Raw genomic sequence first — 27,489 nt, forward strand, 5'->3', positions numbered from 1 at the left:
TCTTTATTATTATTAATATGACAGTAACTAAATTTGCTCATAAAAACAATGATGTTAAAGTATAATGAAAAATATTATACCTAATTGATCTCACCTTCATAACCAATTGAATCGAAAGAGGCGATCTAATGGATGATATATTCTTAGTCTATCTATCGGAAATACGTTAGCATGGTTCTCCGATCGAGAGGGGCTTACAGCTTCGTAAACCTTAACCTGAGCTGGGTTCTTTGAATTTTCACATCGTCTCTTCAAGTCCATCTCTTATCAATTGTAAGCCTCAGATATTTTTCGCTTGTGCACATTGGTAATAACTGACCATACTACTGTGATCAAGTTGGAAGGTGAATTTTGTCCATTTCATTTTCTTCAACGTAATCCCCTCCCGCTGCAATACACTTATGCCAACGAATTCATAGCATTTGGAAAAATTCTGTCGTGATCAAATCTGAGCCTTCTTCGATTCAGCTTTTATATCCTCAATTGAGTCAAAACGGTGTCCTCGGAGTGGTCATGTGAATTTGCTGAATAGCCAGATGTTACACGAAGGTGAATCAAGCGAATGCAGTGGTTGCGGCATGATATTCGTTGAAATTGTGGCGAAATGATCACGAATAGCCAATGCAGTATTAGATCGTGCATTATCGCACTTTTTTATTCAATAAATTCAGACATAGGAAAAATCTAAGAATTCACTTTTAGGACCTCACAAAACGACGTGAATTTTAGCACAGATGTCACCAACAGTACTACCAACTTACAGAAAAAAAATTAACGATTCGAAAAACACGCAACGTATAAATTAAAAATTCACCTTTCAATTTGATCACAGTATTATTTCATGCCTAAATGTAAACACAACTTGTATGGTCTTTCCAATATTAATGCCAATGGGCCAATCTACATCTTGTTATCCTCAATGGTTGTCGATAATCGTCTCCATGACCTTTAGGTTGCAGAATGTTAAACTCTTTTTGCCTGGTATGGGAATAAACTTGACTATGGATCTTCTTTTATGCTATGTCCCACCTCTATGCCTTCTTTAAGAATGCTTAAGATACCAGCTGTGGAACCGGGATTTCCCTTAGTGCTATCCTTTCTCTTCGCTCTATTAAACCATTTCCTTACTATTTTCTATTATTTTCTATTATTTCTGATAGTTGTGTATTGCACCATAATACACCCTTGTTATTCCTACCATAGTTACGATCGTGTATGTACTTTCCCCAATGAAGATGTAATGCTTTGGTCTCCTCCTCTACTTTCACAGCATCTATTTTAGCGATTGGTGGGTCCATCTGACAAGCAACGTCTGAAAATTTGCTGACTTTTCCAATCACTAATCTCGCTAGCTCTAAAGGTGTTTTGAAGATGTGTAGAAACTCATCGTTTTCTTCTTTTCTCAATTCACTGCATAAAGATGAGTGATTTTAATAGTTTTTTCCTTGTGCTTAGAATTCGACACAATCCTTTTATTATTAGATAGAAACAAAATAAGCTATTTTCAAAATTTAAAACTTACACAGAAATATTTTCAATTAATATGCGTATTATTTAAATCACTAGTTTTCCGTTATACAAATTTGTAATACAATTAGCAAAATATAGTTCACAGGTCTTAATTTATCTAGTCCATTCTTACGAATCCAATCACGATACGAAGACACATTAGTATAAAAACCTGCCTCGTCGGGTGCACCACAGCCATAACCAAATGATACAATACCCGCTACACTGCCATTACATATCAATGGACCACCCGAATCACCAACGCACGAATCTTTCTCAAAATCATTCTCATCGTTGGCACACATCATGCCAAAAAAAAAATCATTGGCTCTCTCTTTACAGAATTCATTTGGCATTATATAGATATCGGCGTGTAATATTAAATCTGGTAACGGACCCTTCTAGAATAATTAACGGTTGAAGTACCCCTTTATTGTATTATAATAGATTTTACTCACTGTAAAAATTTGACCCCAGCCAAGCACGGTGCATTTAGTATGAGGAGGTAATGAGCTGGTTTGCAGACTAATCCTCTGTGCTGAAACACCGTCTTCATATATATTTTTTATCAACAATAACAAAGCAATATCATTGTGAAAAGTCTTAGGGTCGTAGTAGGCGTGGCAAATAACTTTATCAACTTTTAAGGCTTGTGTTTTTTCAGTAACTACCAAGCGCCTCGGAGTTCCAGCTACGACCAATAAATCAGACGGTCTCAATGGCTTCAATTCTATTCGGCTATCGCTGAATTTAGAGAAGTATTTATATACTCATTAAGATCTTTTTTACAAAAACCTCAAATTACCCCCTACAAACGCAATGTGCTGCGGTCAGAATAACTTTGGGTGAGATTATGGAGCCACCACATCCGTGATTATCTCCAAAAAACCTTTTATATTTTTTTCCTCGTAAGGAGACAACATATTTTGCCAAATTATCTATCTTAGGACGATAACCGGCGGTAATCAAAAATTTATATTTTTCTTGAGCATCTTCCATTATGATCTTGCTATTGTTTTTTGTACAAAGATATGTTTCCAATTGTAAAATGTTGATCAAAACTATTGACACTAAAATTTTTTCAATTGAACACATTTCTAACTTCTTATGAATATGATTCAATAATAATAATAATAATTGAATTATGCTTGATGTGTAAACAAATCAAATTGATATTATGTGTTCGAAATAGAAAAGGTGAAAAAGTTCTAAGTTCGGCTGATAATGAGTTTCCGGCATGTTTGTCAGCATAATTGGGAGACTATATCTAATATTGATTGAATTCCGAAGGCAGCTGATTCTACATTGCCAAAATTGGCCTAAGGACTATTATTCCGGCGAAATTACTCTGTTTGGATTGCTATGCTTTAGGTTAAGTTTGTCAGTTTGTCATAATTGGAGCACTACCTAGCAGTAGAGTTGTTGCACATCCTCCTGATACCATTTAATCTCCACCTGGTTAGGTGATACATTGCAATGAAAGGAGCCATCTTAAGACCTTCTCATACCTATGATGACAACGCGCAACAAGGAGAATGACTGCCAGTTTAATCATCCATCTTTTTTACGTCCATTATCCAATTTAGACCCAGGCACCATTAAAGGTTTTTTTCAAAATTGTTTGCCCACAGGTGTCCCTTGCTACTGCGATCCCCTGTGCTAAATTATAGTTTTATATCCTTATTTAGTGGTTATTTATGGCACGTTATAGGTTTTCGGTTAATTACGTTTTGTGGAAGTGGCAGTGGTCCGTTTATTTTTATGCCACTGATCATGCTTAGCGACTGTCATCAAGATATCTCAATTTTTAGTCAAGTTACAGCTTGCACGGACGAACGGTCAGAGAGACAGACACCCGGATTTCAACTCGTCTCGACATCCTGACCATTTATATATGTATATATAACCCTACATCTATCTCAGTTAGTTTCAAATGATACATACAAACTTTAGGTGAACTAAACTTTGTAGCAACATGCTGCAAGAGTATAAAAATATAACTGGTTCGGTTTTTCAGAACTCACCGAAGGGGATCGAAGCTGCTACCCCGCTCGTTTCATACCTATGGTAGATTACCATAAACGTATAAAATGGATAGAACACTTGAAGTTCTGTTACCTCCACCGGAGTTTGAGCAAGCTAAGGATTATTTAAAAGAAGTACACCAGCTATATTAGCCGACCGTTTACAGTACACCCTTCAAGCGATAAGGCGAAAAGTTATTTTCCCCGGGGGCTGCGCAAAATATTTTCACCGATGACGAGTTTCAGAGTGTCAACAGTGCGACAAAACCGTAGAAAACTTATCGCTGACCACTCTTCATATACCGGATATGTGGAAAGCTGGTAAAGTGGTCACCATACCGACAATTGACAAACTCACCAATCTAGGGAGTCTTATCGTCCGGTAACTCTGCTTCCCAAAGTGATGAAGACACTTGAGGCCTCGTTACTCTTGTCATTCATTCACCACCTTAGTCAAGCATACCATCAACATCGTTTCTTGAGAGTGTACAGAACTTGGCGTTATAATCATCTGTACAGCGTTGAGCCTTTCAAAAGCACACAATGTTACTGAAAACATAGAACATAGTCATCGACTGATACCCAACGCGTACGGTGATTTCAGTGTTTCGCAGTCTTTTTTAAGTAATTTTCTCTCCTGTGTTGACAGCAAAGTCAATAACAAATTTTCTTCCATTGGTAAACCACGTGTGCTTCTACTAATTGTGTATATTTCATAAGCAATAATGCCCCTTGAGGGACCCCCCCTCAGGCAAAACAGGTTCGCGCTGTTATCAAGCCTAAAATCAAAAAGAAAAAAGCCTCAATCTATAACTAAAGGCTTGTTTCCCGCTTTACCATTAATTAAGAAAGAAAACCCAAGATTTTTAGTGGCAAGTGCATCAAACTCAATAAAACCTTTAAACAAGTACTCTTGCTTTGCTGTGCATAAAGCTTTAAAAGCTATTAGTTCAGAAATCATCAATATATCCGAACTAAAAGACGGAAATTTATTAATTTTTGTTAAAAACGATAATATCGCATACAAGTTTTGTAAAACAACCACTTTACATGGGATATGTAATGTAAAAATTGAGCTGCATAACAATCTGAATTACTCCAAAGGCACAATCTACGAACCATGTCTTAATGATATTTCAGAAATTGAAGTTATTGAAAACCGGAAAGCCCAGGGTGTTGTGTCAGTTTACAAATTTCCAAAATACGTTGATGGCAAACAAGTACCTAGCGGAATAGTTTTACTCACTTTTGATATATGTATTTCAATTGCCTGAGAAATTGGAAGTATCATGGTATACAACTAAAGTACGCCCATACTACCCAAATCCCATGAGGTGTAAAAATTGCCAATTGTTAGGCCACACAGCAAAGCGATGTAATAAAACATCCAGCTGCGACTCATGCGCACTCCCTCCTCACTCTCCAAAAGTATGCTCTCGCACTTTGTGCGCAAACTGCTCTGGCAGCCACCCCGCTTCCAGTAAATCTTGCCCAAAGTTTGTTCAATTGAAACAAGCAATAAAGATTAAAACAGATAGTAAGTGCTCTATGCGCGAAGCGATCAAAATGCAAAAAATGCAAATACCATCACCTCTTAACGAGACCCCTCTTTCCTTTTCTAATGTTATCAAAAAATCAAACAATACACAACCAAACCAAAACAGTAATGAAACCCAAGCAGAACAAATACGTTCGAGCAACAACAACACCGATATTAATATAACGAATGACGAAGCAAAAGAAAACAACGCAAGTCAAACAAACAATATAAATACCAGTCAAACCATTTTCCAGTCGATGACTCAACAACAACAACAACTATCTCAAATTTTATTACCCAACTTACCTCTTCTACCTCTTCTGATACTCCCGCTTCCATTTTTTCCCCCTTATCCAACCTCCCTACAGACTTCCAAATACAAGTGAAATATGATTAAAATATTAGAATGGAATATAAACGGACTATTTAATAATTACCCTGATTTAAATATTTTAATTAATGAATTTTCTCCTGAAATAGTTGCTTTACAAGAGACGCATCTCCCCGCTAATAAGATGGCGTATTCTCCTAAAAACTACACAAGTTACTTTTCTAATAGCAGTCAAAACACTTCCTGTAAGCAAGGCATTGCAATTCTCGTTAAAAACTCCATAAACCATAAACTCATCCCGGTCACTTCTGGCACTTCCTGCTTGGCGTTGGAAATTGACATAGGCTTCAAAATCACTATTGTCAATTGCTACATCCCGCCTCATCAGAACTTTACTAATAGGGACCTTAGTAATATCATCAACACTGTTTCTGCCCCAATTGTTTTGTTAGGAGATTTTAGTGTTTGGAGCTCGCTGTGGGGTTCTCCTGCTAGTAATAAAAGAGGAGAAATCATTGAGGATATAATACTTTCTCACAACCTAGTCGTCCTTAACGATGGATCACCCACTCACTTCTCCACTCATAAAACGTTTACCCATCCCGACATCACCCTTGCCTCCACATCAATTGCACCCAAACACTTCAAGACCTCCATAATAGTGACCATTTTCCGATTATAACCTCCATTTCCATCCCTAATTGGTATAAAGTAAGACCCACATCAAAGTTCTTAACGGAGAAGGCAGATTGGGCAAACTTTCATCGTCTTTCTGTTTTATTTTCGGAAAACAAACCCCTGGCAAAAAATATAAACGCTGAAGCTGCCGCTATTAAAACAATCATCCGATCAGCAGCACATTACGCGATACCGCAGTCCTGGACCAAGCATTTCCATGCTAAATTGCCATATTGGTCAAATCTTCTAACAATTTTAAGGAGCAATAAACAAACATTATGGTCCAAATACAAACATTCCAGTACTGACAATAATTTCATTAGCTATAAAAAAGCAAACGTGGTGTTTAGAAAAGAATTAAAATCTGCCAAACGAAAAGCTTTAGAAACACTCACCGCCAATATCAACCCATTTTCGAGCACAAAACAAATTTGGTCAGACATTAAAATTCTTACAGGCTCCTCACAACGATCCAGCATACCATTTATACATTCAGCCCAAGGTCCTATTTATAACCCTGAAGACATTGCTCAGAAGTTTGTGGACACATGGTCAGATAATTCCAACAGTCATAATTTTCACAATGATTTCAACACCTTAAAAAGCCAAACAATCCCTGAAAGCTACAATAACCCATTTCCCTTACCCAGAGCCGTCCAAGCAGATGCTCCCATCACATTAAGTGAATTCGATGTAACAATTACATCGATGACTGGTAAAACTCCAGGATTGGACAAAATTTCCTATTCCATCCTTAAAAATCTCCCTCGATCCCTTAAAATACGTATAATTTCTCTTTACAATAAAATCCTCAACGAGGGAATCTATCCACAGGAGTGCAAGACAACTTCCATCCTTCCCATCCCCAAGCCCAATAAACCTACTTCTCAAATAGAAAATTATAAACCCATATCCTTACTTCCTTGCATGTCCAAAATTCTGGAGAAAATAATATCTGTTTATATGTGGTTAGCCAAAGCAAACGCTTTTATAAAACCCCAACAATTTGGCTTCCAAAAAGGTTTAGGAGTAACTGACGCTCTGTTATTTTTCGAACACTATGCCTCTACGGCTTTGTCAAACCGAAATCACGTTTCTGTGCTAAGTTTAGACTTTGAAAAAGCATTTGACAGGATTGGACCTCACATGGCACTCAGGGAACGTAAAAAATGGAATGTTGGCGAAAAACTATATAATATAATCGTTTTTGAACCACCGCAAATTTTTTGTTATTGCCAATAAGCATAAATCCGGCCTCCACGATCTGTTTAATGGTATACCACAGGGATCACCTCTTTCTGTTGCGTTATTTACCATTGCGTTCAATGAAATAAGTACAATTATAAGTTCTAGTGGAGCTGTCAAACACAGCATCTATGCCGATGATGTTTTAATATTCTCTCAAATTCAAGATCTAAACCAAGTTAAACACATATTTTTAAATATATTGAATAAAATAAGTAATTGGTCAAAAATTTCAGGCGCTAATATATCGCCTAGCAAATGTAAAACTTTTCACATATGTGGGAAACAAAAGTGCTCCTTTCCTAATATATCCTTTTCAAACGTTGATCTCCCACATACTAATAAATTAAGAATCTTAGGACTTATAGTCGACAACAAATTAACTTTCAAAGAGCATTGTAAATATGTTAGAGTAAGTCTTTTTTCTAGATTGAATATAATTATATTCTTATCTTCTAAATACTGCTTAGTACATACAAATACTCTTGTCGATATAACAAAAGCTTTAATATTATCTAAAATTGACTTCGGACTTTGTATTTACGGACATTGCGCTAATACAAACATTAAGCTCTTGAACGCACCCTACCACGCAGCAGTCAGAAGAAGCATTCGCGTCTTCCCTACATCACCAATTAAGGCAATTCTATCTGAAGCTGGATTACCACATATAAACTACCGGACCATGCGTAACACCATGATGCTTATACCGAGGCTACTTCACTGCAGAAATGAATTAATTTTTTCGCAAATCAATTGTTCTATACGAAATCTTAAGACTAGCCGTAAGCCGTATACTATTATGCGTTGCTTAAGTCTAGTTTAACAGCTGAACATCGTAGCCACTTCATCACTTCTTGAAACTTCAGAGTATCCTCCAAGTGCGCTTCCAAATTCATCACTCATCAACATTCTACTTAAGTACCCAAAATTTTCTACCAGCAGTAATGAATACAAACAAATGTTTAATGCGGTTTTAGAGTCCTTAAATGATGATTGGAACTTGTATTGTACGGACGGATCCAAGTCAGACTCCAGCACAACATTTGCTGTGACAAACCATTTAGGTGTTACTATTATGGTCGGTTCCTTGCCATCCTAATGCTCGGTATTTACTATATACGGTATATTTAGCTTTGAAATTAAATATTTAGTTTTGTTACATACATGCACCCATTTACTTTTGCTTTGAAATTTATCTTTTTTATTGTATCTAAATTTACGTTATATAAATCGATCTCAAATGAGAATATAAGAGACTAAAATTTTATAACATAAGCTGAAGGCCCTGGCAGCCAGTGCTTTATATCTATAAGTGGAACGATTACTTATAATTTTTTCTCTTTTAAATAAATAAAAATAAAAAAAAAAAACATAGAACAATCTACGCTCCATACGGGTGGGCCATGAACTGTCTGAGAGGTCGGCAATCATCCGTCCTAATTCGATATTGATGTCAGGCAATGGAATTGATGGCATGTGTGCAAAAGTCACTCCTTTTTTGCAAAGAGCCTAACGTTTTCGCCCACCAAACACGCATGACCGTATTCACGAACTATACGATGAGGTACAGACGGGGTCTTAAATTCTCAGGGTTGTTCCAAGGCGTTTTAGGCCTTACACTGGACAGCCTCTGATCCTCTACTCTGTATAAGGCAACGATTATTGCCAAAGTACAGAGCCACAACAAAATCCTCAAGTCGCTAACCAACCACAGCAAGTTTGTTGCTGCTGCTGCTGCCGAAAAGAAGGAAAAAGTCAAAAAGGAAGAGACGGAACCGCCTTCAGTGAACTTGGAATTGAACCACGACCAATAATAACTAATATTCATATTATTTTTTACTTCACATTCCTTCTATTATGAAAATTTGTAACAGAATTAGCGAGATAAAGTTTACAGAGCTTAATTTACCGAATCCATTCTCACGAATCCAATCAAGATACGAAGTCACATTAGTATAATAACTAACACGATAAGGCACACCACAGCCAAATCCAAAAGAAACAATACCCGTTAAAGATCCATTACATATCAGCGGGCCACCTGAATCACCAGTGCACGAATCTTTCTCAAAATCAGTTTCATCCCTAGCACACATCATGCCAAAACCAAAGTGTATATAACTAGCTTTACAGATTTCCGTTGGCAAAATATAGATATCGGCGTGTAATATTAAATCTGGTGTTGGACCCAACTAACATATGTATTTCATTAATAGCACAGATTGGTATTGATTTAAAATAGGTTTTACTCACGGTAAAAATTCGACCCCATCCAAGCAAGGTGCAAAATGTATACGGAGGGAATATGTTGGTTTGCAGACTAATCCTCTGTGCTGAGACACCGTCTTCATATATATTTTTTAGCAAGAATAACAAAGCAATGTCATTTCGAATAGTTATAGGGCAATAGTAGATATGTCTAATAACTTTATCAACTTTTAATACTTGTGTTTTTTCAGTAACAACCAAGCGTCTCGGAGTTCCAGCTACGACCAATAAATCAGACGGTCTCAATTCTATTCGGCTAGCGCTGAATTTAGAGAAGTATTTACATACTCATTTTTTACACGAACCTCAAAACATTACATCATACAAACACAATGAGCTGCGGTCAGAATAACTTTGGGTGAGATTATGGAGCCACCACAATTGTGATCATCTCCAAAAAACCTTTTATATTTTTTTCCTCGTATGGAGACAACATATTTTGCCAAATTATCTATCTTCGGACGATAACCGCCGGTTATCAAGAATTTATAATTTTCCTTGGCTTCGTACATTATGATCTTGCTATTGTTTTTTGCACAAACATATGTTTCCAATTGTAAAATGTTGATCAAAACTATTGACACTAAAATTTTTTCAATTGAACACATTTCTAACTTCTTATGAATATGATTCAATAATACATAGTAATAATAACTGAATTATGCTTGATGTAAGACTCAACAACTTCGATTCAGCTTTTATATTCTCAATTGAGTCAAAACGGTGTCCTCGGAGTGGTTATGTGAATTTGCTGAATAGCCAGAAGTTACACGAAGGTGAATCAAGCGAATGCAGTGGTTGCGGCACGATATTACTTGAAATTGTGGCGAAATGATCACGAATAACCAATGTAGTATTAGATCGTGCATTATCGCACTTTTATATTCAATAAATTCAGACATAGGAAAAATCTAAGAATTCACTTTTAGGACCTCACAAAACGACGTGAATTTTAGCACAGATGTCACCAACAGTACTACCAACTTACAGAAAAAAAAATTACCGTAGTATTATTTCATGCCTAAGGGTAAGCACAACTAGTATGGACTTTCCAATATTAACGCCAATGTTCCATTCCACATCTTGTTATCCTTAATGGTTGTCGATAATCGTCGCCATGACCTTTAGGTTGCAGAATGTTAAACTTATTGGCCTGAAGAACTTGAATGTAGTGTAGTCCTTTTAGCCTGGTGTGGGAATAAGCTTGACTGTGGATCTTCTTTTATGCTATGCACCACCACCAATATCAGTTGTTCTTCCCCATTTTAGAGGAGTATACTATACTATATACATATTTTTGGCGATTTTTTTCTGAAAGGAGTTTATAGCCCACAGTTTGTTGGCTTTAGGCCTTCCTTAAGAATTCTTCAGATGCCAGCTTTGGAACCGGGAAGTATGCAGAGTTATTATTGATTTTTTTCAATCCTTAAGTATTCGTTGTCTCGAGACTTGTGTAATTTAGCTGCTTCTGGTATTGACGTTATGCTTCCGCATAAGATACTAAAGTTTGATCGTTTTGCTTCCCTTAGTTCTATCGTTTCTCTTCGCTCTATTAAATCATTTGCTTACTATTTTCTATTATTGCTGATAGTTGTATATTGCGCCATGGATCAACTGTTTTTTTTTTTTTGGCTTTGAAAACTTGCAGCCCGATTTAAATGCTTCGATTTTATTATTCTTTAGGTTGTCTATTTTCTGTTCCAGTTCTTGGAGGGTTATCGTATATTCATTAACAACAAAGATTTTCCTAGGCTATCAATTGATAACCCTAAGGAATTCTACAATTCTGACATTGTTGGTACAGAAGAAACCAGCCATTTAGAGATCATGCTCTTAGACCAGGTGGTTCCAGGTTGTTATGTCTAATACAACTTTGCTATTCCTACCATAGTTACGAACATGTATGTCCTTTCCCCAATGAAGATGTAATGCTTTGGTCTCCTCCTCTACTTTCACAGTGATTTTAATAGTTTTTTCCTTGTGCTTAGAATTCGACACAATCCTTTTATTATTAGATAGAAACTATATAAGCTATTTTCAAAATATAATACTTACACAGAAATATTTTCCATTAATATGCATATTATTTAAATCACTAGTCTTTAGTTATACAAATTTGTAATACAATTAGTAAAATAAAGTTCACAGGTCTTAATTTATCTAGTCCATTCTTACGAATCCAATCACGATACGAAGACACATTAGTATAATAACTTGGCATGTCAGGTAGAGCACAGCCATAACCATATGATACAATACCCGCTACACTGCCATTGCATATCAGCGGACCACCCGAATCACCACTGCACGAATCTTTCTCAAAATCATCCTCATCGGTAGCACACATCATGCCAAAAAAATAATCATCGTCTTTCTCTTTACAGAATTCATTTGACATTATATAGATATCGGTGTGTAATATTAAATCTGGTAACGGACCCATCTAGAATAATTAACAGCTGAAGTACCCCTTTATTGTATTATAATAGCTTTTACTCACTGTAAAAATTTGACCCCATCCAAGCAAGGTGCATTTAGTATGAGGAGGTAATGAGCTGGTTTGCAGACTAATCCTCTGTGCTGAAACACCGTCTTCATATATATTTTTTATCAACAATAACAAAGCAATATCATTGTGCATAGTCTCAGGGTCGTAGTAGGCGTGGCAAATAACTTTATCAACTTTTAAGGCTTGTGTTTTTTCAGTAACTACCAAGCGCCTCGGAGTTCCAGCTACGACCAATATATCAGACGGTCTCAATGGCTTCAATTCTATTCGGCTATCGCTGAATTTAGAGAAGTATTTATATACTCATTAAGATCTTTTTTACAAAAACCTCAAATTACCCCCTACAAACGCAATGTGCTGCGGACAGAATAACTTTGGGTGAGATTATGGAGCCACCACAATAGTGATCATCTCCAAAAAACCATGTATATTTTTTTCTTCGTATGGAGACAATATATTTTGCCAAATTATCTATCTTAGGACGATAACCGCCGGTTATCAAAAATCTATATTTTTCTTTAGCATCTTTCATTATGATTTTGCTATTGAGATTTGCACAAAGATCCAATCGTAAAATGTTGAAAAAAATTATTGACACGAAAAGATTTTTTAGAGAACACATTTCCAATTTCTTATAAGCAGGATTCAATACTAATTAAAATATTTGGATTATGTTTGATGTGTAAACAAATCAAATTGATATTATGTGTTCGAAATAGAAAAGGTGAAAAAGTTCTAAGTTCGGCTGATAATGAGTTTCCGGCATGTTTGTCAGCATAATCGAGAGTCTATATCTAATATTGATTGAATTCCGAAGGCAGCCGATTCTACATTGCCAAAATTGGCTTAACTAACTGTTATTCCGGCGAAATGACTCTGTATGGATTGCTATGCTTTAGGTTAAGTTTGTCAGTTTGTCATAATTGGAGCACTACCTAGCAGCAGAGTTGTTGCGCATCCTCCTGATACCATTTAAACTCCACCAGGTTAAGGGGAAAAGTTATTTTACCCGGGGGCTGCGCAAAATATTTTCACCGATGACGAGTTTCAGAGTGTCAACAGTGCGACAAAACCGTCGAAAACTTATCGCTGACCACTCTTCATATACCGGATATGTGGAAAGCTGGTAAAGTGGTCACCATACCGACAATTGGCAAACTCACCAATCTAGGGAGTCTTATCGTCCGATAACTCTACTTCCCAAAGTGATGAAGACACTTGAGGCCTCGTTACTCCCGTCATTCATTCACCACCTTAGTCAAGCATACCATCAACATCGTTTCTTGAGATTGTACAGAACTTGGCGTTATAATCAACTGTACAGCGTTGAGTCTTTCAAAAGCTTTCGACACAGTGAAGCACACAATGTTACTGAAAACATAGAACAATCTACGCTCCATACAGGGCGGAATAGGTGGGCCATGAACTGTCCGAGAGGTCGGCAATCATCCGTCCTAATTCGATATTGATGTCAGGCAATGGAATTGATGGCATGTGTGCAAAAGTAAACAGTTATATATCACTCCTTTTTTGCAAAGAGCCTAACGCCTTCGCCCACCAAACACACAATGACCGTATTCACGAACTATATGATGAGGTACAGACGGGATCTTAAATTCCCAGGGGATGTCATGAAATTTCTTACAGTCGCGAGGTCGGCAGTAGGAGCTTTGCGACGTTCCCGAAACCGTCTCGCTCGCTCGACGCCGGACATTGGGGTACCTATGCGTGGCCCATAGCCCCCCCTTTGTAACGATGGCCGTAATTAATATTTGTGGTTGGCTCTTGCACGAGGTGAGGCCGACATTCCAAAATTTTTATACATATATTTATTATCACTTTCTGGTTATTTTAAATATAAAACTGTCCAAATTACACTTATTTTTGTAAAAATCAATCGGTTTAGATAAACTTGACAAACACACGAAAGAATCACCGCGTTATATGTATAACGCGAGAGCGCCGGTTTCGCACAGTTAACGCAGTATGCCTCCCCCGCCGCCCCGCTCGACCCCGACACGAACTAAATGTCATAACAGCGAGCTGACTATATAAGCGAAATATTCATTTCATTTCGCATATTCACATTTTTGTTTCTAAGACTAATAGTTTTTTAAGTATTAAGGTATGATGATATAACCCTTTTCGTTAGGGCCCACTTTTTAAACCTGCTACCCCTATGATTGGCCCGATTTTAAAGACGTTTGAAGCCAAAAACAATGATGTTAAAGTACAATGTAAAATATTATACCTAATTGATCACAACTTCATAATCAATTGAATCGAAAGGCCGATCGAATGGATGATACGAGTATGCAGTATGAGATCGTGCATTATCGCACTTTTTTATTTATTCAATAAATTCAGACATAGGAAAAATCTAAGAATTCACTTTTAGGACCTCACAAAACGACGTGTGTCACCAACAGTACTATCAACTTACAGAAAAAAATTTCTGTTCCAGTTCTTGGAGGGTTATCGCTTTATTCATTAACAACAAAGATTTTCCTAGGCTATCAATGGAGGATGGAGTCATGTGTAGAAGTTCACGCAAGTGAGGAAAGTTCTCTGATCGCCATTCACTTGGGAGTGGCCAGAAACGATTCTTTTACATATGACTCAAGCAGCTCACGACTTCCGGTCTTTGACCAAGTATCCTCTGGGTAGCCTAAGAACATCCGTTTGAAGGCAAACTAAAGTGAGAAGGCGAAACATCCCCTGCATAGGGTTGTGCGCTGGGTTTGGGACCCGCCACGTAAAAAACACCCCCAATGAAAAACAACAAACAGCCTCGGATGAGAGACCCCCCTTTTGATGACGACCATGGCAAACGAAATCATTTGATAACCCTGAGGAGTATTCTACAATTCTGACATTGTTGGTACGGAAGAAACCATCCATTTAGAGATCATGCTCTTAGACCAGGTGGTTCCAGCTGTTCCTACCATAGTTACGAACGTGTATGTCCTTTCCCAATGAAGATGTAATGCTTTGGTCCCCTCCTCTACTTCCACAGCATCTATTTTAGCGATTGGTAGGTCCATCTGAATAGAATAGAATAGAATATTAATTGAGGTTTTGCACCGCGACCTAGGGTCTATTGTGCCCTCCTCTATATCACATGACCTCCCAGAGCCCCAGCAGCCTGAACAGTTCCAGTAGTTTGCCGGGCGCCAATGAGGTGATGTGATCCCTGCTGATATAAACGGAATCCAGGGCCTTGAACCTTTTTCCACAGATTGCTGTGCAATCCAGGATTAGGTGTGCTGGTCGCAGAACCGGCAGTTAGCACAGGAGACCATGCCCATGTTGGACAGGTGCTTGTGTAGACTGTGACGAAGAGACGGAATTTCTCACGGGGGAGGTTCATTAATTCTTTGAACCTGGAGAGGTTATATCCTCCTAGAAGCAGCTTGGCGTGACGCATACTTGCTGCCTGCCGCCAGTGCCGCTCCCTCTCCTCTCTCTCCTCAGTGCGAAGCAGCTCCTTAAGAGTGTGGGGTCCTACTGCTATATACGGCTCTGGTCCCAACATCTTGGACGCTGCCGCCTTGCGTGCCAGTTCGTCGGCCTTCTCGTTTCCTTCTACTCCCTTGTGCCCTGGTACCCAAATCAGGTGCACCCGGTTGCACAAGGACAGGCGGTTTAGCCTTTCTATGCATTCTTCGACTAAAAGCGATTTGGTCTCGTATGACAAGATCGCTTTTAGTGCCGCTTGACTATCACTGCGCTGGTTGCGGCTGAGGTTAACTTCGGCGCACTGACTAATGGCAAAAACTTCAGCCTGGAAGATGCTTGGGAAGCGGCCCATAGGAATGGACAGCTTAGTATGCGGACCCGCTATACCTGCCCCAATGCCTTCCGGTGTTTTTGAGCCATCAGTGTACCACTGAATGGTACTGTCCTCCAGCAGTTTTTCCAGAGTTGAATCATTCCACTCCGTTTTGCTGCCTAGAGTTACTTTGAAGTTCTTCCTGAGGTTTATTTTCTTCGATGTGCCGTCTCTTGGGAGGAGGGCCAGCGGTGTGCTTTCCGCTAGAGCGTCCATCTGTTTAGAGGACACTATCTTCCCTCTTCCACAGCCTTCTGCTGACATTAGCAGCATGGTGTGCTTTGCTGCTAGCTTGATCACCTGATGCAGCGGTGTGAGCTCTAGTATGACTTCCAGTGCCACCGTGGGGCATGAGCGCATTGCCCCCGAAGCACAGACACATGCAAGTCTCTGCAGCTTTGATAGTCTCTGAATCACAGAGGACTGTGCTGCTTTTTTGGCCCAGGCAACCGCTCCATAGGTGACAATAGGCCTTAATATCATGGTATACAGCCATCTAATGATATTAGGCTTGCGTCCCCATGATCTGCCGGCCAGGCGTCTGCATATCATGAGCGCTCAAGTTGCTTTGGACAACGTTAAGTCCAAATGCCTACTCCATCTCAACGTTGAGTCTAAGGTGAGGCCAAGGAATTTGACCTCCTTTGACATTTCCACCTCTGTGCCTCCAATTGTTAGGGACCTCAGGCCCGGAAGAGATCTCCGCCTAGTGAATGGGATCACGGTGGTTTTTGCTGGGTCCATCTGACAAGCAACGTCTGAAAATTTGCTGACTTCTCCAATGCTATAACCATCACTAATCTCGCTAGCACTAAAGGTGTTTTGAAGATGTGTAGAAAACTCATCGTTTTCTTCTTTTTTCTTTTTTCTTTTAAAACTTACACAAAAATATTTTCAATTAATATGCATATTATTTAAATCACTAGCTTTCCGTTATACAAATTTGTAATACAATTAGCAAAATAAAGTTCACAGGTCTTAATTTATCTAGTCCATTCTTACGAATCCAATCACGATACGAAGACACATTAGTATAATAACCTGCCTCATCGGGTACACCACAGCCATTACCAAATGATACAATACCCGCTACACTGCCATTACATATCAATGGACCACCCGAATCACCAAAGCACGAATCTTTCTCAAAATCATCCTCATCGGTAGCACACATCATGCCAAAAAAAAAATCATCGTCTCTCTCTTTACAGAATTCATTTGGCATTATATAGACATTGGTGTGTAATATTAAATCTGGCTTCGGACCATACTAGAATAATTAACGGTTGAAGTACCTCTTTATTTTATTATAACAGCTTTTACTCACTTCAAAAATTCGACCCCAGCCAAGCACGGTGCATTTAGTATGAGGAGGTAATGAGCTGGTTTGCAGACTAATCCTCTGTGCTGAAACACCGTCTTCATATATATTTTTTATCAACAATAACAAAGCAATATCATTGTGAAAAGTCTTAGGGTCGAAGTAGGCGTGGCAAATAACTTTATCAACTTTTAAGGCTTGTGTTTTTTCAGTAACTACCAAGCGCCTCGGAGTTCCAGCTACGGCCAATATATCAGACGGTCTGAATGGTCTCAATTCGATTCGATTATCGCTGAATTTAGAGAAGTATTTATATACTCATTAAGATCTTTTTTACAAAAACCTCAAATTACCCCCTACAAACGCAATGTGCTGCGGTCAGAATAACTTTGGGTGAGATTATGGAGCCACCACAATAGTGATCATCTCCAAAAACCCTTCTATATTTTTTTCCTCGTAAGGAGACAACATATTTTGCCAAATTATCTATCTTAGGACGATAACCGGCGGTAATCAAAAATTTATATTTTTCTTGAGCATCTTCCATTATGATCTTGCTATTGAGATTTGCACAAAGATATGTTTCCAATTGTAAAATGTTGATCAAAACTATTGACACTAAAATATTTTTCATTGAACACATTTTCAATTTCTTATAAGCAGGATTCAATACTAATTAAAATAATTGAATTATGATTGATGTGTAAACAAATCAAATTGATATTATGTGTTCGAAATAAAAAAGGTGAAAAAGTTCTAAGTTCGGCTGATAATGAGTTTCCGGCATGTTTGTCAGCATAATCGAGAGACTATATCTAATATTGATTGAATTCCGAAGGCAGCCGATTCTACATTGCCAAAATTGGCTTAACTAACTGTTATTCCGGCGAAATTACTCTGTTTGGATTGCTATGCTTTAGGTTAAGTTTGTCGGATTGTCATAATTGGAGCACTACCTAGCAGCAAAATTGTTGCGCATCCTCCTGATACCATTTAAACGCCACCTGGTTAGGTGATACATTGCAGTGGAAGGAGCCATCTTAAGACCTTCTCATACCTATGATGACAACGCGCAACAAGGAGAATGACTGATAGTTTAATCATCCATCTTCTTTACGTCCATTATCCAATTTAGACCCAGGCACCATTAAAGGTTTTTTTCAAAATTGTTTGCCCACAGGTGCCCCTTGCTACTGCGATCCCTGTGCTAAATTATAGTTTTATATCCTTATTTAGTGGCTATTTATGGCACGTTATAGGTTTTCGGTTAATTACGTTTTGTGGGAGTCGCAGTGGTCCGTCCGACTGTCATCAAGATATCTCAATTTTTAGTAAAGTTACAGCTTGCACGGACGGACGGTCAGAGAGACAGACACCCGGATTTCAACTCGCCTCAGCATTCTGATCATTTATATATGTATATATAACCCTATATCTATCTCAATTAGTTGTAAGTGATACATACAAGCTTTAGGTGAACTAAACTTTGTAGCAACATGCTGCAAGAGTATAAAAATATAACTGGTTCGGTTTTTCAGAACTCACCGAATACACCAGCTATATTAGCCGACCGTTTACAGTACACCCTTCAAGCGATAAGGCGAAAAGTTATTTTCCCCGGGGGCTGCGCAAAATATTTTCACCGATGAGAAGTTTCAGAGTGTCAACAGTGCGACAAAACCATCGAAAACTTGTCGCTGACCACTCTTCAAAAACCGGATATGTGGAAAGCTGGTATAGTGGTCGCCATACCGACAATTGGCAAACTCACCAATCTAGGGAGTCTATCGACCGATAACTCTGCTTCCCAAAGTGATGAAGACACTTGAGGCCTCGTTACTCTTGTCATTCATTCACCACCTTAGTCGAGCATACCATCAACATCGTTTCTTAAGAGTGTACAGAACTTGGCGTTATATTCATCTGTACAGCGTTAAGCCTTTCAAAAGCTTTCGACACAGTGAAGCACATAATGTTACTGAAAACATAGAACAATCTACGCTCAATACAGGTGGGCAATGAACTGTCCGAAAGGTCGGCAATCATCCGTACTAATTCAATATTGATGTCAGGCAATGGAATTGATGGCATTTGTGCAAAACTCACTCCTTTTTTGCAAAGAGCCTAACGCCTTCGCCCACCAAACACGCATGACTGTATTCACGAACTATACGATGAGGTACAGACGGGATCTTAAATTCCCAGTGGATGTCATGAAAATTCTTACTGTCAACAACCCTAAGGCGTATTAGGCATTACACTGGACAGACTGTGTTCCTCCACTCTGTATAAGACAACGATTATTGCGAAAGTACATACAACAAAATCCCCAAGTCGCTAACCAACCACAGTAAGTTTGTTGCTGTTGCTGCTGTCGAAAAAAAGAAAGAAGGCAAAAAGGAGGAGTCGGAGTCCAAAGCAGACAACGACATGGGTTTCGGTCTCTTCGACTAAACAACTTAAAACTAAAGTTAATTAAGGTAATAGGGACGCGTTGTTGGCAACATACAAGGCAATCGGTTGACCTGTCATTAAAAGTACAGCAACAATACAGCCGACTGATGTTGTAAAACGCAGACAAAAAAGCTTCAGACGTGTCGAAACACTGCACTTCGTATCATTACATGATGCTTCCTGATTCCATAAGGCAGACAATACAAAATGTTTTCGCAGAGATCATTCCTGCAGTCATTTACTTTAGGCGGAACCGCCTCCTAAGAGCATCAAAAGGTCAATAACACCTTCAGTGAACTTGGAATTGAACCACGACCAATAATAACTAATATTCATATTATTTTTTACTTCACATTCCTTCTATTATGATAATTTGTAACAGAATTAGCGATATAAAGTTTACAGAGCTTAATTTACCGAATCCATTTTCACGAATCCAATCAAGATACGAAGTCACATTAGTATAATAACCAGCACGATAGGGCACACCACAGCCAAATCCAAAAGAAACAATACCCGTTAAAGATCCATTACATATCAGCGGACCACCTGAATCACCAGTGCACGAATCTTTTTCAAAATCATCCTCATTGTTAGCACACATCATGCCAAAACCAAAGTGTATATAACTAACTTTACAGAGTTCCGTTGGCAAAATATAAGTATCAGTGTGTAATATTAAATCTGGTATTGGACCGAACTAACATATGTATTTCATTAATATTACAGATTGGTATTGATTTAAAATAGGTTTTACTCACGGTAAAAATTCGACCCCATCCAAGCAAGATGCATTTTGTATACGGAGGTAATATGTTGGTTTGCAGACTAATCCGCTGTGCTGAAACACCGTCTTCATATATATTTTTTAGCAACAACAACAAAGCAATATCATTTCGATTAGTCTCAGGGTCGTAGTAGGCGTGACTAATAATTTTATCAACTTTTAAGGCTTGTGTTTTTTCAGTAACAACCAAGCGCCTCGGAGTTCCAGCTACAACCAATAAATCAGACGGTTTCAATGATCTCAATTCTATCCGGCTATCGCTGAATTTAGAGAAGTGCTTATATACTCATTAAGATTTCTTTTACAAAAACCTCAAATTTTTACCCCATACAAACACAATGTGCTGCGGTCAGAATGACTTTGGGTGAAATTATGGAGCCACCACAATTGTGATCATCTCCAAAAAACCATTTATGTTTTTTTCCTCGTATGGAGACAACATATTTTGCCAAATTATCTGTCTTAGGACGATAACCGCCGGTTATCAAAAATCTATATTTTTCTTTAGCATCTTCCATTATCATCTTTCTATTGAAATTTGCACAAAGACATGTTTCCAAACGTAAAATGTTGAACAAAATTATTGACACTAGAATATTTTTCATAGAACACATTTTCAATTTCTTATAAACAGGATTCAATACCAATTATAATAATAATTTCATGATTGATGTGAGACTAAACAAATGAAATCGATATGTATTCGAAAGTGAAAAGGTGAAAAAGTCTAAGTTCGGTTGAAGTTAGTTTGTATGTACATACATACTATGTATGTACATAAATAATAAATATTTTAACCTCGGATGTTCTTCAGATACTATGACAGTTTGCCTCCTCGATGGTAGTCACTTTGTCGTTGGTGCGAAGGCTTAACTGCTTGGTCATCACAACTATACAAGGACCCTGTCGGCGGAGTTTCCTGCCCTTTTCGGCGAATATACACGGAAAGACTACTGTCCCTCCACCAGCCTCCCCCTGCGGGTAGGGGGGACTCCCTTGGTGCAGGGGGGGAACCGAATATACCCGCAGTAAGGCATGCCTGTCGTAAGAGGCGACTAAGATCCTGGCCGCCAGTCCAGAGTTGTGTGGATACTCAACTGGTAGTAACTTCGGTTACAAGGTCTTACCAGAGACTTTAACCTGGTACCACGGGGAGCAGTAAGCCCTTGGAGGTAAAACTCCAATCTGCTCATTGAGTTTGGCCCTTTGTGGAGATTCGTGGTGGCTGTGGTTAAAACCCAAATCGCGGGAAGAACTGACTTTGTCAGTTCAAATGTGGAGTTGCATTGCAACCTGGCGCCGTGCACATAGTACGGAAGAGGTTTTAGATGGGCCTCGAACCCTACCAAGGTGGTTAGTGTGTCCATGCCACACTGTCGATTGGTACTGAAAATCGTTACCCAGTTTTCGGGGCGCTGATCGACGCATTGTATTGATCCGTTGTGCTTCTGAGCACCGTGGATTTAGGCCTTCGCAGGGTAGGATCCCACGTAAAACACTCCCGACTGTTGTCCCTCCACCAGCCAAAAGCTTCCGAAAGAAGAAGATAGTTCTTCTCTACCTGGTCTTGTCTCAAGAGGCCGCCTAAGGGGTTATATACCTTTTTTAATTTCAAAAAATCGAAAATTTTTTATTGCTTTATCTTAAAGAACAACTCCTTGAGAACATTTTCTTAAATTTTCACAGAGATTCGAGCAGAAGAAAAAAAGTTACCGCACTTCTAATCTGAACTGAACACTTCTAACCTGAACTGAACTTGAAACTTTAAACGCGAATATCTCGAAATGGTGTTTTTTGAAAAATGATATCGCAGGTGATATCCTATATAACTAGTGTGGATTTATCTTTTATTCCTCTTACCTGACCTTTGGATATCCATGACTGCTGCACTAGAGCGATGGCCAGATAATTCGAGCCCATAAACACCTCATCTCATTTGGCCAGCTCTTTCGGAGGCAGAAACCTGTAAGGAAGCATTGCTACCCTGACAACTTTTATAGCCTCAGTATAGCTGTGCCTTCGGGCAGGCCTGTGTATGTTGCTTCGGAGCTGTTGACATCTCATGTTGTCTAGTCGATGTCTCCTCTCTTCTCATCTCTTTGATTTGAAGATATGGAAAATGAGACGCTTTCCGCATCTCTTCTATGAGTATGTCTGCTCGTGATGTTCTGTGTCGTGCTTGCTATTTATTTTATGTTAAGCGGCCCCTTGAGACTAAACCAGGTAGAGAAGAACTATCTTCTTGTTTAAATGAGTTACGCATCCACCCCTTCTACCCGGTAAAACTGTCCCATCCTAATAAAACAACGCAATTCACCACAGGATGCCACTACAATACAACACCAAACACACCACACTACATCAACCCACTCAGCATAAAGGATGGTCCCCTGAGCAGATGCTTCAATTCGTTAACTGCCGTTCGCCTATCAACACGTCAACAATTCGATCATCAACAACATTCGCTGAGACACTGCGCCGCGTCAACACCTCTACTCAACCTCGATTATACTTTTCGACTTCCATCCGTAAAAGCTCGATCGCCAGCTCCAGCAAGTCGGAATAGGGTTCTCGCCGCCCCGTGACACCTATCTTATTAAAATTAAATTGTATAACATTTATAATGGTGAAAGTTGTAATCTCTTTGATACAATTGTGAAAATACAAACAAAATTTGTTTTTATTAAACATAAATTTTGTATACTTTTAATCATGGTCCTTCGAGCCTTAAAGAAAGGCACTAACGATTTTAGTCAAAAACTGTGAAAACCCAATAGCACGGTGAAGTGACAAAAACAAAACCAATTTTGGTAACAAACACTTCTTCTTTCGGAAGCTTTTGGCGGAGGGACAATAGTCTTCCCGTGTATATTCGCCGAAAATGGCAGGAACATCCGGCGACAGAGCCCTTGAGTAATGGTGATGACCAAGCGATTAAGCGTCCCACCAACGACAAAGGGACACCATCGAGGAGGCAAACGGCCATAGTATCTGAAGAACATCCGAGGTTAAAATATTTATTATTTACATACATAGTATGTATGTATGTACATACAAACTATCTTCAACCGAACTTAGACTTTTTCACCTTTTCACTTTGGAATACATATCGATTTCATTTGTTTAGTCTCACATCAATCATGAAATTATTATTATAATTGGTATTGAATCCTGTTTATAAGAAATTGAAAATGTGTTCTATGAAAAATATTCTAGTGTCAATAATTTTGTTCAACATTTTACGTTTGGAAACATATCTTTGTGCAAAAACAATAGAAAGATGATAATGGAAGATGCTAAAGAAAAATATAGATTTTTGATTACCGGCGGTTATCGTCCTAAGATAGATAATTTGGCAAAATATGTTGTCTCCATACGACGAAAAAAATACAAAAGGTTTTTTGGTGATGATCACAATTGTGGTGGCTCCATAATCTCACCCAAAGTTATTCTGACCGCAGCATATTGCGTTTGTAGGGGGTAATTTGACGTTTTTGTAAAAAAGATCTTAATGAGTATATAAGCACTTCTATAAATTCAGCGATAGCCGAATAGAATTGAGACCGTCTGATTTATTGGTCGTAGCTGGAACTCCGAGGCGCTGTTACTGAAAAAACCCAAGCCTTAAAAGTTGATAGAGTTCTTAGACACCCCTACTACGACCCTGAGACTAATCGAAATGATATTGCTTTGTTATTGTTGCTAAAAAATATATATGAAGACGGGTTTTCAGCACAGAGGATTAGTCTGCAAACCAACATATTGCCTCCTCATACAAAATGCACCGTGCTTGGCTGGGGTCGAATTTTTACCGTGAGTAAAAGCTATTATAATACAATAAATGAGTACTTCAACTGTTAAAATTATTCTAGATGGGTCCAGTACCAGATTTAATATTACACGCCGATGTCTATATAATGCCAACTGAATTCTGTATAGAGAGAACCTCTCGGTTTTATTTTGGCATGATGTGTGCTGCCGATGAGGATGATTTTGAACAAAATGGATGCCATGGTGATTCGGGTGGTCCGTTGATATGCAATGGCAGTGTAACGGCTATTGTAGCATTTGGCTATAGATGTGGTACCTCAAGTGCCGTTTTTTATACCAATGTGACTTCGTATCTTGATTGAATTCGTGAGAACAGTTTCAGTAAATTGAGACCTGTAAATTTTATTTTGCTAGTTATATTACAAATTTTCTTAATGAAAGGTGTGTGAAGCGCATAACAGGCACTTATATAGAAAATTAACGGTTGTTGTTATTGCAACAGTTAAATTAAACTAAGTTGTGTGAGAAAAGTGTTTTACGCGTTAGAAGCAGGAGTGATGAGTTGACAATGTTTTAATGCAGGTGAGCGTGTAAGAGAGAGGTTGAATGAAGCGAGATCAACTTAGTGTTTTACCGAACCAGTATCGGACAGGTTCTTACCGTAAGCGGTGTCATAATATGCATATGTAGTATCAGTTTTTGTTGTAATCCAAATCACAGACTTTTACACAATTTCACATTTCTAATTTCACAGGAAGTCAATTAGATGACGACAGTTGCTGTCTTCGTCTAACAGCAAGCTTCAAAGGCATAACGTACATAAAAAATTTATGCAATATAATATTAAGTAGTTAATATAAACAGTGTATAGTACATTTGTAGAGGGTAAGGCGCCAATTAAACGTTATTTAATAACTATTTACGTACATACATTCATACAAACAAACGTACATTACTTCTACAAACTGAACACTCTGTCACTTTATAGTTAACAACAAAATACTATTTGAGCTCAGTCCAGCTATGGCAACGTAGCATTTACAACGTATTTAAGTACATACATACATACATACCTACATACAATAGTATATTCGCTACCATATTTCATGGCACTAAATGATTTGAGAATTCGTACCAAGGATGGGGAAGTGCTCGGCACCCGTGACTCATTATTTGAGAAATCGCAGGTAGTTCAAGAAGCGAAAAAGGTGTCGGACCAAGAAGGTTGCATCTCATTAAATAAAATCACATCAAACATTTTGCGTCGCATTATCATATGGGCCGAAAAATGTGAGGATGCCTCTTATGATTTGGACAATAACAACATGGAAGCATGGAAAGATCAATTCTTAGATGTCGATAATGAAACATTATTCCAAATAATTAGCGCTGCAGATGACTTGCATCAAAAGGAACTCGTCAATAGGGCTATAACTAAAGTGGCTAGAGGCATCAGTGACAAATCAGCACCGGAAATAGCGAAATATTTTAATTTACGTTCGAAAAATGTACACTTGTGAGAATTTATACAATCGGTAATGAGATAAATAAAGTGGAATTATTACTCTTAATGATAATATGCGTTTGATATACTTACATATATTGGGAAATACAAACAAGTCTATGTGTATGTACATATAATAGCTATAGTGTCTGATATGATGTGAAGTTTTCTAGTAACTTTAGGAATAGTTGGAATATTTCAATTTACACTGCACCCTTCGATAGACAAAACCAAACGATGTGTTAACCGATGGCTGCGCAAAATGCCAAACGACTGCGCGCCACTTACTTTCACCGATGAGGAGGTTCAGAATGCCAACAACAAATCGAAATCATCTAAATCCATTGGCCCTTATGGAATCAACATGCTTATGCTAAACCATCTAAGGCTCGATGGGAGTAAACTATCTTACAAAAGTCCTCAACCTGTCGCTGACCACTCTTCAAATACCCGTTGTGTGGAAAGCCGAAAGAGTGGTCCCACTACTGAAACCTGGGAAACCCGCCAACAAAGGGGAGTCCTATCGTCCGAGAAGTCTCCTCTCCCCAGTAGTGAAACACTTGAGGCCTCGCTACTCCCGACCTTCACTCGCCACTTGAGCCTAGCCAGCCACCAGCATTGATTCCGAAAAATGCACAGCACCACCACAGCACTTAGCGTCATAAACGCTCAGATAGTTCGTGACCTCAACCAGAAACCACCCTGTGAGAGAACGATCCTCGTAGCGTTGGACTTGTCAAAAGCTTTTGACATAGTCAACCACACAACGCTACTACAAGACATAGAGAAAACTACGCTTCCTTCAGGACTGAAGAGATGGACCAAGAACTACCTGAGCGGTCGACAATCATCCGTACTATTTCGAGGTGAAACATCTAAACTGAGAAAAATTAAACAGGGGGTTCCGCAGGGGGGTTTCCTTTTCCCGTTACTGTTTAACTTCTACATCTCGAAACTCCCACAGCCACCTGAGGGGTTTTCCATAACCTCGATGGCATGTGTTCAAAAGTAAACAACTACCTCTCCGACCTTTCTCGTTTCCTCACTGCAAGGAACCTCACACTTGCCCCACCAAATCCACAGCGACCATTTTTGGATCCAGTGGTACGCAGATAAGGAAACTCCAGACCTGCCAGAACACTGCACTCCGGACCACGACGGGATGCCTCTTGATGTCTACCATCGAACACTTACATAGTGAGACGCTTATGCTCCCAGTTAAGGAGCATAATGAACTCTCTCCAAGCAGTTCCTGCTGGGATGTTTTCGTAGAAATCACCCTTGCAGCCACCTGCTTGGTGCGGATCCGCCTTCTAGGAGCATCAAGAGGTCTTTTCTTGACTACGTCGGCGACATCGTACAGTACACCGACCGGACTTCGAACGCAACTAACTACCGACAGGTAGTGACCGCCATTCACAATGGAGTTATCAACACCTTCACCGACTCCCTCCCAGTGAATGGCGTAGGAGTCAAACCACCACCTATTGCAGACGAAGAGCTCTAGTTGCCGCAAGAAACGCGAGTGACCCTAGCGCAACTTCGTTCTGGATATCGTAGTAGGTTAAACCCTACTTGTCCAGAATAGACGCCGATATATCCAATATATGTCTGCATGCAATGAGTTTCCGCCTGACACTGGCCACTTCTTTGCATGCCCTGCCAACCCTACTTATCTAACACCCCTTTTCCTTTGGTCTGACCTCGTCGAAA

General features: G+C 38.9%; 5 protein-coding genes and 1 pseudogene across 8 annotated transcripts; 2 read left to right on the forward strand and 4 right to left on the reverse strand.

The window, feature by feature from the left end:
• Positions 1 to 1,446: 1,446 nt before the first annotated feature.
• LOC125778339 (anionic trypsin-2-like) lies at positions 1,447 to 12,969 on the reverse strand. 4 transcript variants are annotated; one of them, XM_049455367.1, is made up of 3 exons: positions 12,446 to 12,957; positions 1,968 to 2,253; positions 1,447 to 1,910 (listed from the first exon to the last, which is right to left on the reverse strand). In XM_049455367.1, exons 1-3 carry the CDS (start codon positions 12,727 to 12,729, stop codon positions 1,563 to 1,565), a joined length of 918 nt encoding a protein of 305 aa, XP_049311324.1. In that variant the 5' UTR covers positions 12,730 to 12,957; the 3' UTR covers positions 1,447 to 1,562. The 4 variants fall into 4 exon arrangements, with proteins under 4 accessions (XP_049311324.1, XP_049311322.1, XP_049311321.1 ...); XM_049455365.1 differs by lacking the exon at positions 12,446 to 12,957 and adding an exon at positions 2,315 to 2,643 and having other exon boundaries at positions 1,447 to 1,907; XM_049455364.1 differs by lacking the exon at positions 12,446 to 12,957 and adding an exon at positions 2,315 to 2,642.
• On the reverse strand, positions 9,165 to 10,213 carry LOC125778340 (anionic trypsin-2-like). Its single transcript, XM_049455368.1, has 3 exons — positions 9,917 to 10,213; positions 9,584 to 9,860; positions 9,165 to 9,522 (listed from the first exon to the last, which is right to left on the reverse strand). The coding sequence occupies exons 1-3, from the start codon at positions 10,204 to 10,206 to the stop codon at positions 9,172 to 9,174; spliced, it is 918 nt and encodes a 305-aa protein (XP_049311325.1). The 5' UTR covers positions 10,207 to 10,213; the 3' UTR covers positions 9,165 to 9,171.
• Positions 12,970 to 16,849: 3,880 nt separating the features above from the next.
• Positions 16,850 to 17,949, reverse strand: LOC105233206 (anionic trypsin-2). Its single transcript, XM_011215206.4, has 3 exons — positions 17,614 to 17,949; positions 17,267 to 17,552; positions 16,850 to 17,209 (listed from the first exon to the last, which is right to left on the reverse strand). Exons 1-3 carry the CDS (start codon positions 17,901 to 17,903, stop codon positions 16,862 to 16,864), a joined length of 924 nt encoding a protein of 307 aa, XP_011213508.2. The 5' UTR covers positions 17,904 to 17,949; the 3' UTR covers positions 16,850 to 16,861.
• Positions 17,950 to 19,958: 2,009 nt separating this feature from the next.
• On the reverse strand, positions 19,959 to 21,300 carry LOC125778338 (anionic trypsin-2-like). Its single transcript, XM_049455363.1, has 3 exons — positions 20,826 to 21,300; positions 20,476 to 20,761; positions 19,959 to 20,414 (listed from the first exon to the last, which is right to left on the reverse strand). The coding sequence occupies exons 1-3, from the start codon at positions 21,113 to 21,115 to the stop codon at positions 20,064 to 20,066; spliced, it is 927 nt and encodes a 308-aa protein (XP_049311320.1). The 5' UTR covers positions 21,116 to 21,300; the 3' UTR covers positions 19,959 to 20,063.
• A 2,338-nt stretch (positions 21,301 to 23,638) lies between these two features.
• LOC105225010 (duodenase-1-like) lies at positions 23,639 to 25,157 on the forward strand (annotated as a pseudogene).
• A 129-nt stretch (positions 25,158 to 25,286) lies between these two features.
• LOC125778325 (uncharacterized) lies at positions 25,287 to 25,843 on the forward strand. Its single transcript, XM_049455339.1, has one exon. It carries the CDS (start codon positions 25,379 to 25,381, stop codon positions 25,790 to 25,792), a length of 414 nt encoding a protein of 137 aa, XP_049311296.1. The 5' UTR covers positions 25,287 to 25,378; the 3' UTR covers positions 25,793 to 25,843.
• Positions 25,844 to 27,489: the final 1,646 nt, after the last annotated feature.

Source organism: Bactrocera dorsalis, chromosome 4, assembly GCF_023373825.1.
Source record: "Bactrocera dorsalis isolate Fly_Bdor chromosome 4, ASM2337382v1, whole genome shotgun sequence".
NCBI lineage: Eukaryota > Metazoa > Arthropoda > Insecta > Diptera > Tephritidae > Bactrocera > Bactrocera dorsalis.

Excerpts from the sequence above, each read along its gene's own strand:
- LOC125778340 (XM_049455368.1), bottom strand. The coding sequence starts at position 10,206 with ATGTGTTCAATTGAAAAAATTTTAGTGTCAATAGTTTTGATCAACATT. Across the intron at positions 9,861-9,916 it reads GCTCATTGTGTTTGTATGAT|CGCTAGCCGAATAGAATTGA; the intron begins GTAATGTTTTGA and ends CTCTAAATTCAG. Across the intron at positions 9,523-9,583 it reads GATGGGGTCGAATTTTTACC|TTGGGTCCAACACCAGATTT; the intron begins GTGAGTAAAACC and ends TACATATGTTAG.
- LOC125778325 (XM_049455339.1), top strand. The coding sequence starts at position 25,379 with ATGGCACTAAATGATTTGAGAATTCGTACCAAGGATGGGGAAGTGCTC.
- LOC105233206 (XM_011215206.4), bottom strand. The coding sequence starts at position 17,903 with ATGTGTTCAATGAAAAATATTTTAGTGTCAATAGTTTTGATCAACATT. Across the intron at positions 17,553-17,613 it reads GCACATTGCGTTTGTAGGGG|CGATAATCGAATCGAATTGA; the intron begins GTAATTTGAGGT and ends CTCTAAATTCAG. Across the intron at positions 17,210-17,266 it reads GCTGGGGTCGAATTTTTGAA|TATGGTCCGAAGCCAGATTT; the intron begins GTGAGTAAAAGC and ends TAATTATTCTAG.
- LOC125778338 (XM_049455363.1), bottom strand. The coding sequence starts at position 21,115 with ATGTGTTCTATGAAAAATATTCTAGTGTCAATAATTTTGTTCAACATT. Across the intron at positions 20,762-20,825 it reads GCACATTGTGTTTGTATGGG|CGATAGCCGGATAGAATTGA; the intron begins GTAAAAATTTGA and ends CTCTAAATTCAG. Across the intron at positions 20,415-20,475 it reads GATGGGGTCGAATTTTTACC|TTCGGTCCAATACCAGATTT; the intron begins GTGAGTAAAACC and ends TACATATGTTAG.
- LOC125778339 (XM_049455364.1), bottom strand. The coding sequence starts at position 2,604 with ATGTGTTCAATTGAAAAAATTTTAGTGTCAATAGTTTTGATCAACATT. Across the intron at positions 2,254-2,314 it reads GCACATTGCGTTTGTAGGGG|CGATAGCCGAATAGAATTGA; the intron begins GTAATTTGAGGT and ends CTCTAAATTCAG. Across the intron at positions 1,911-1,967 it reads GCTGGGGTCAAATTTTTACA|AAGGGTCCGTTACCAGATTT; the intron begins GTGAGTAAAATC and ends TAATTATTCTAG.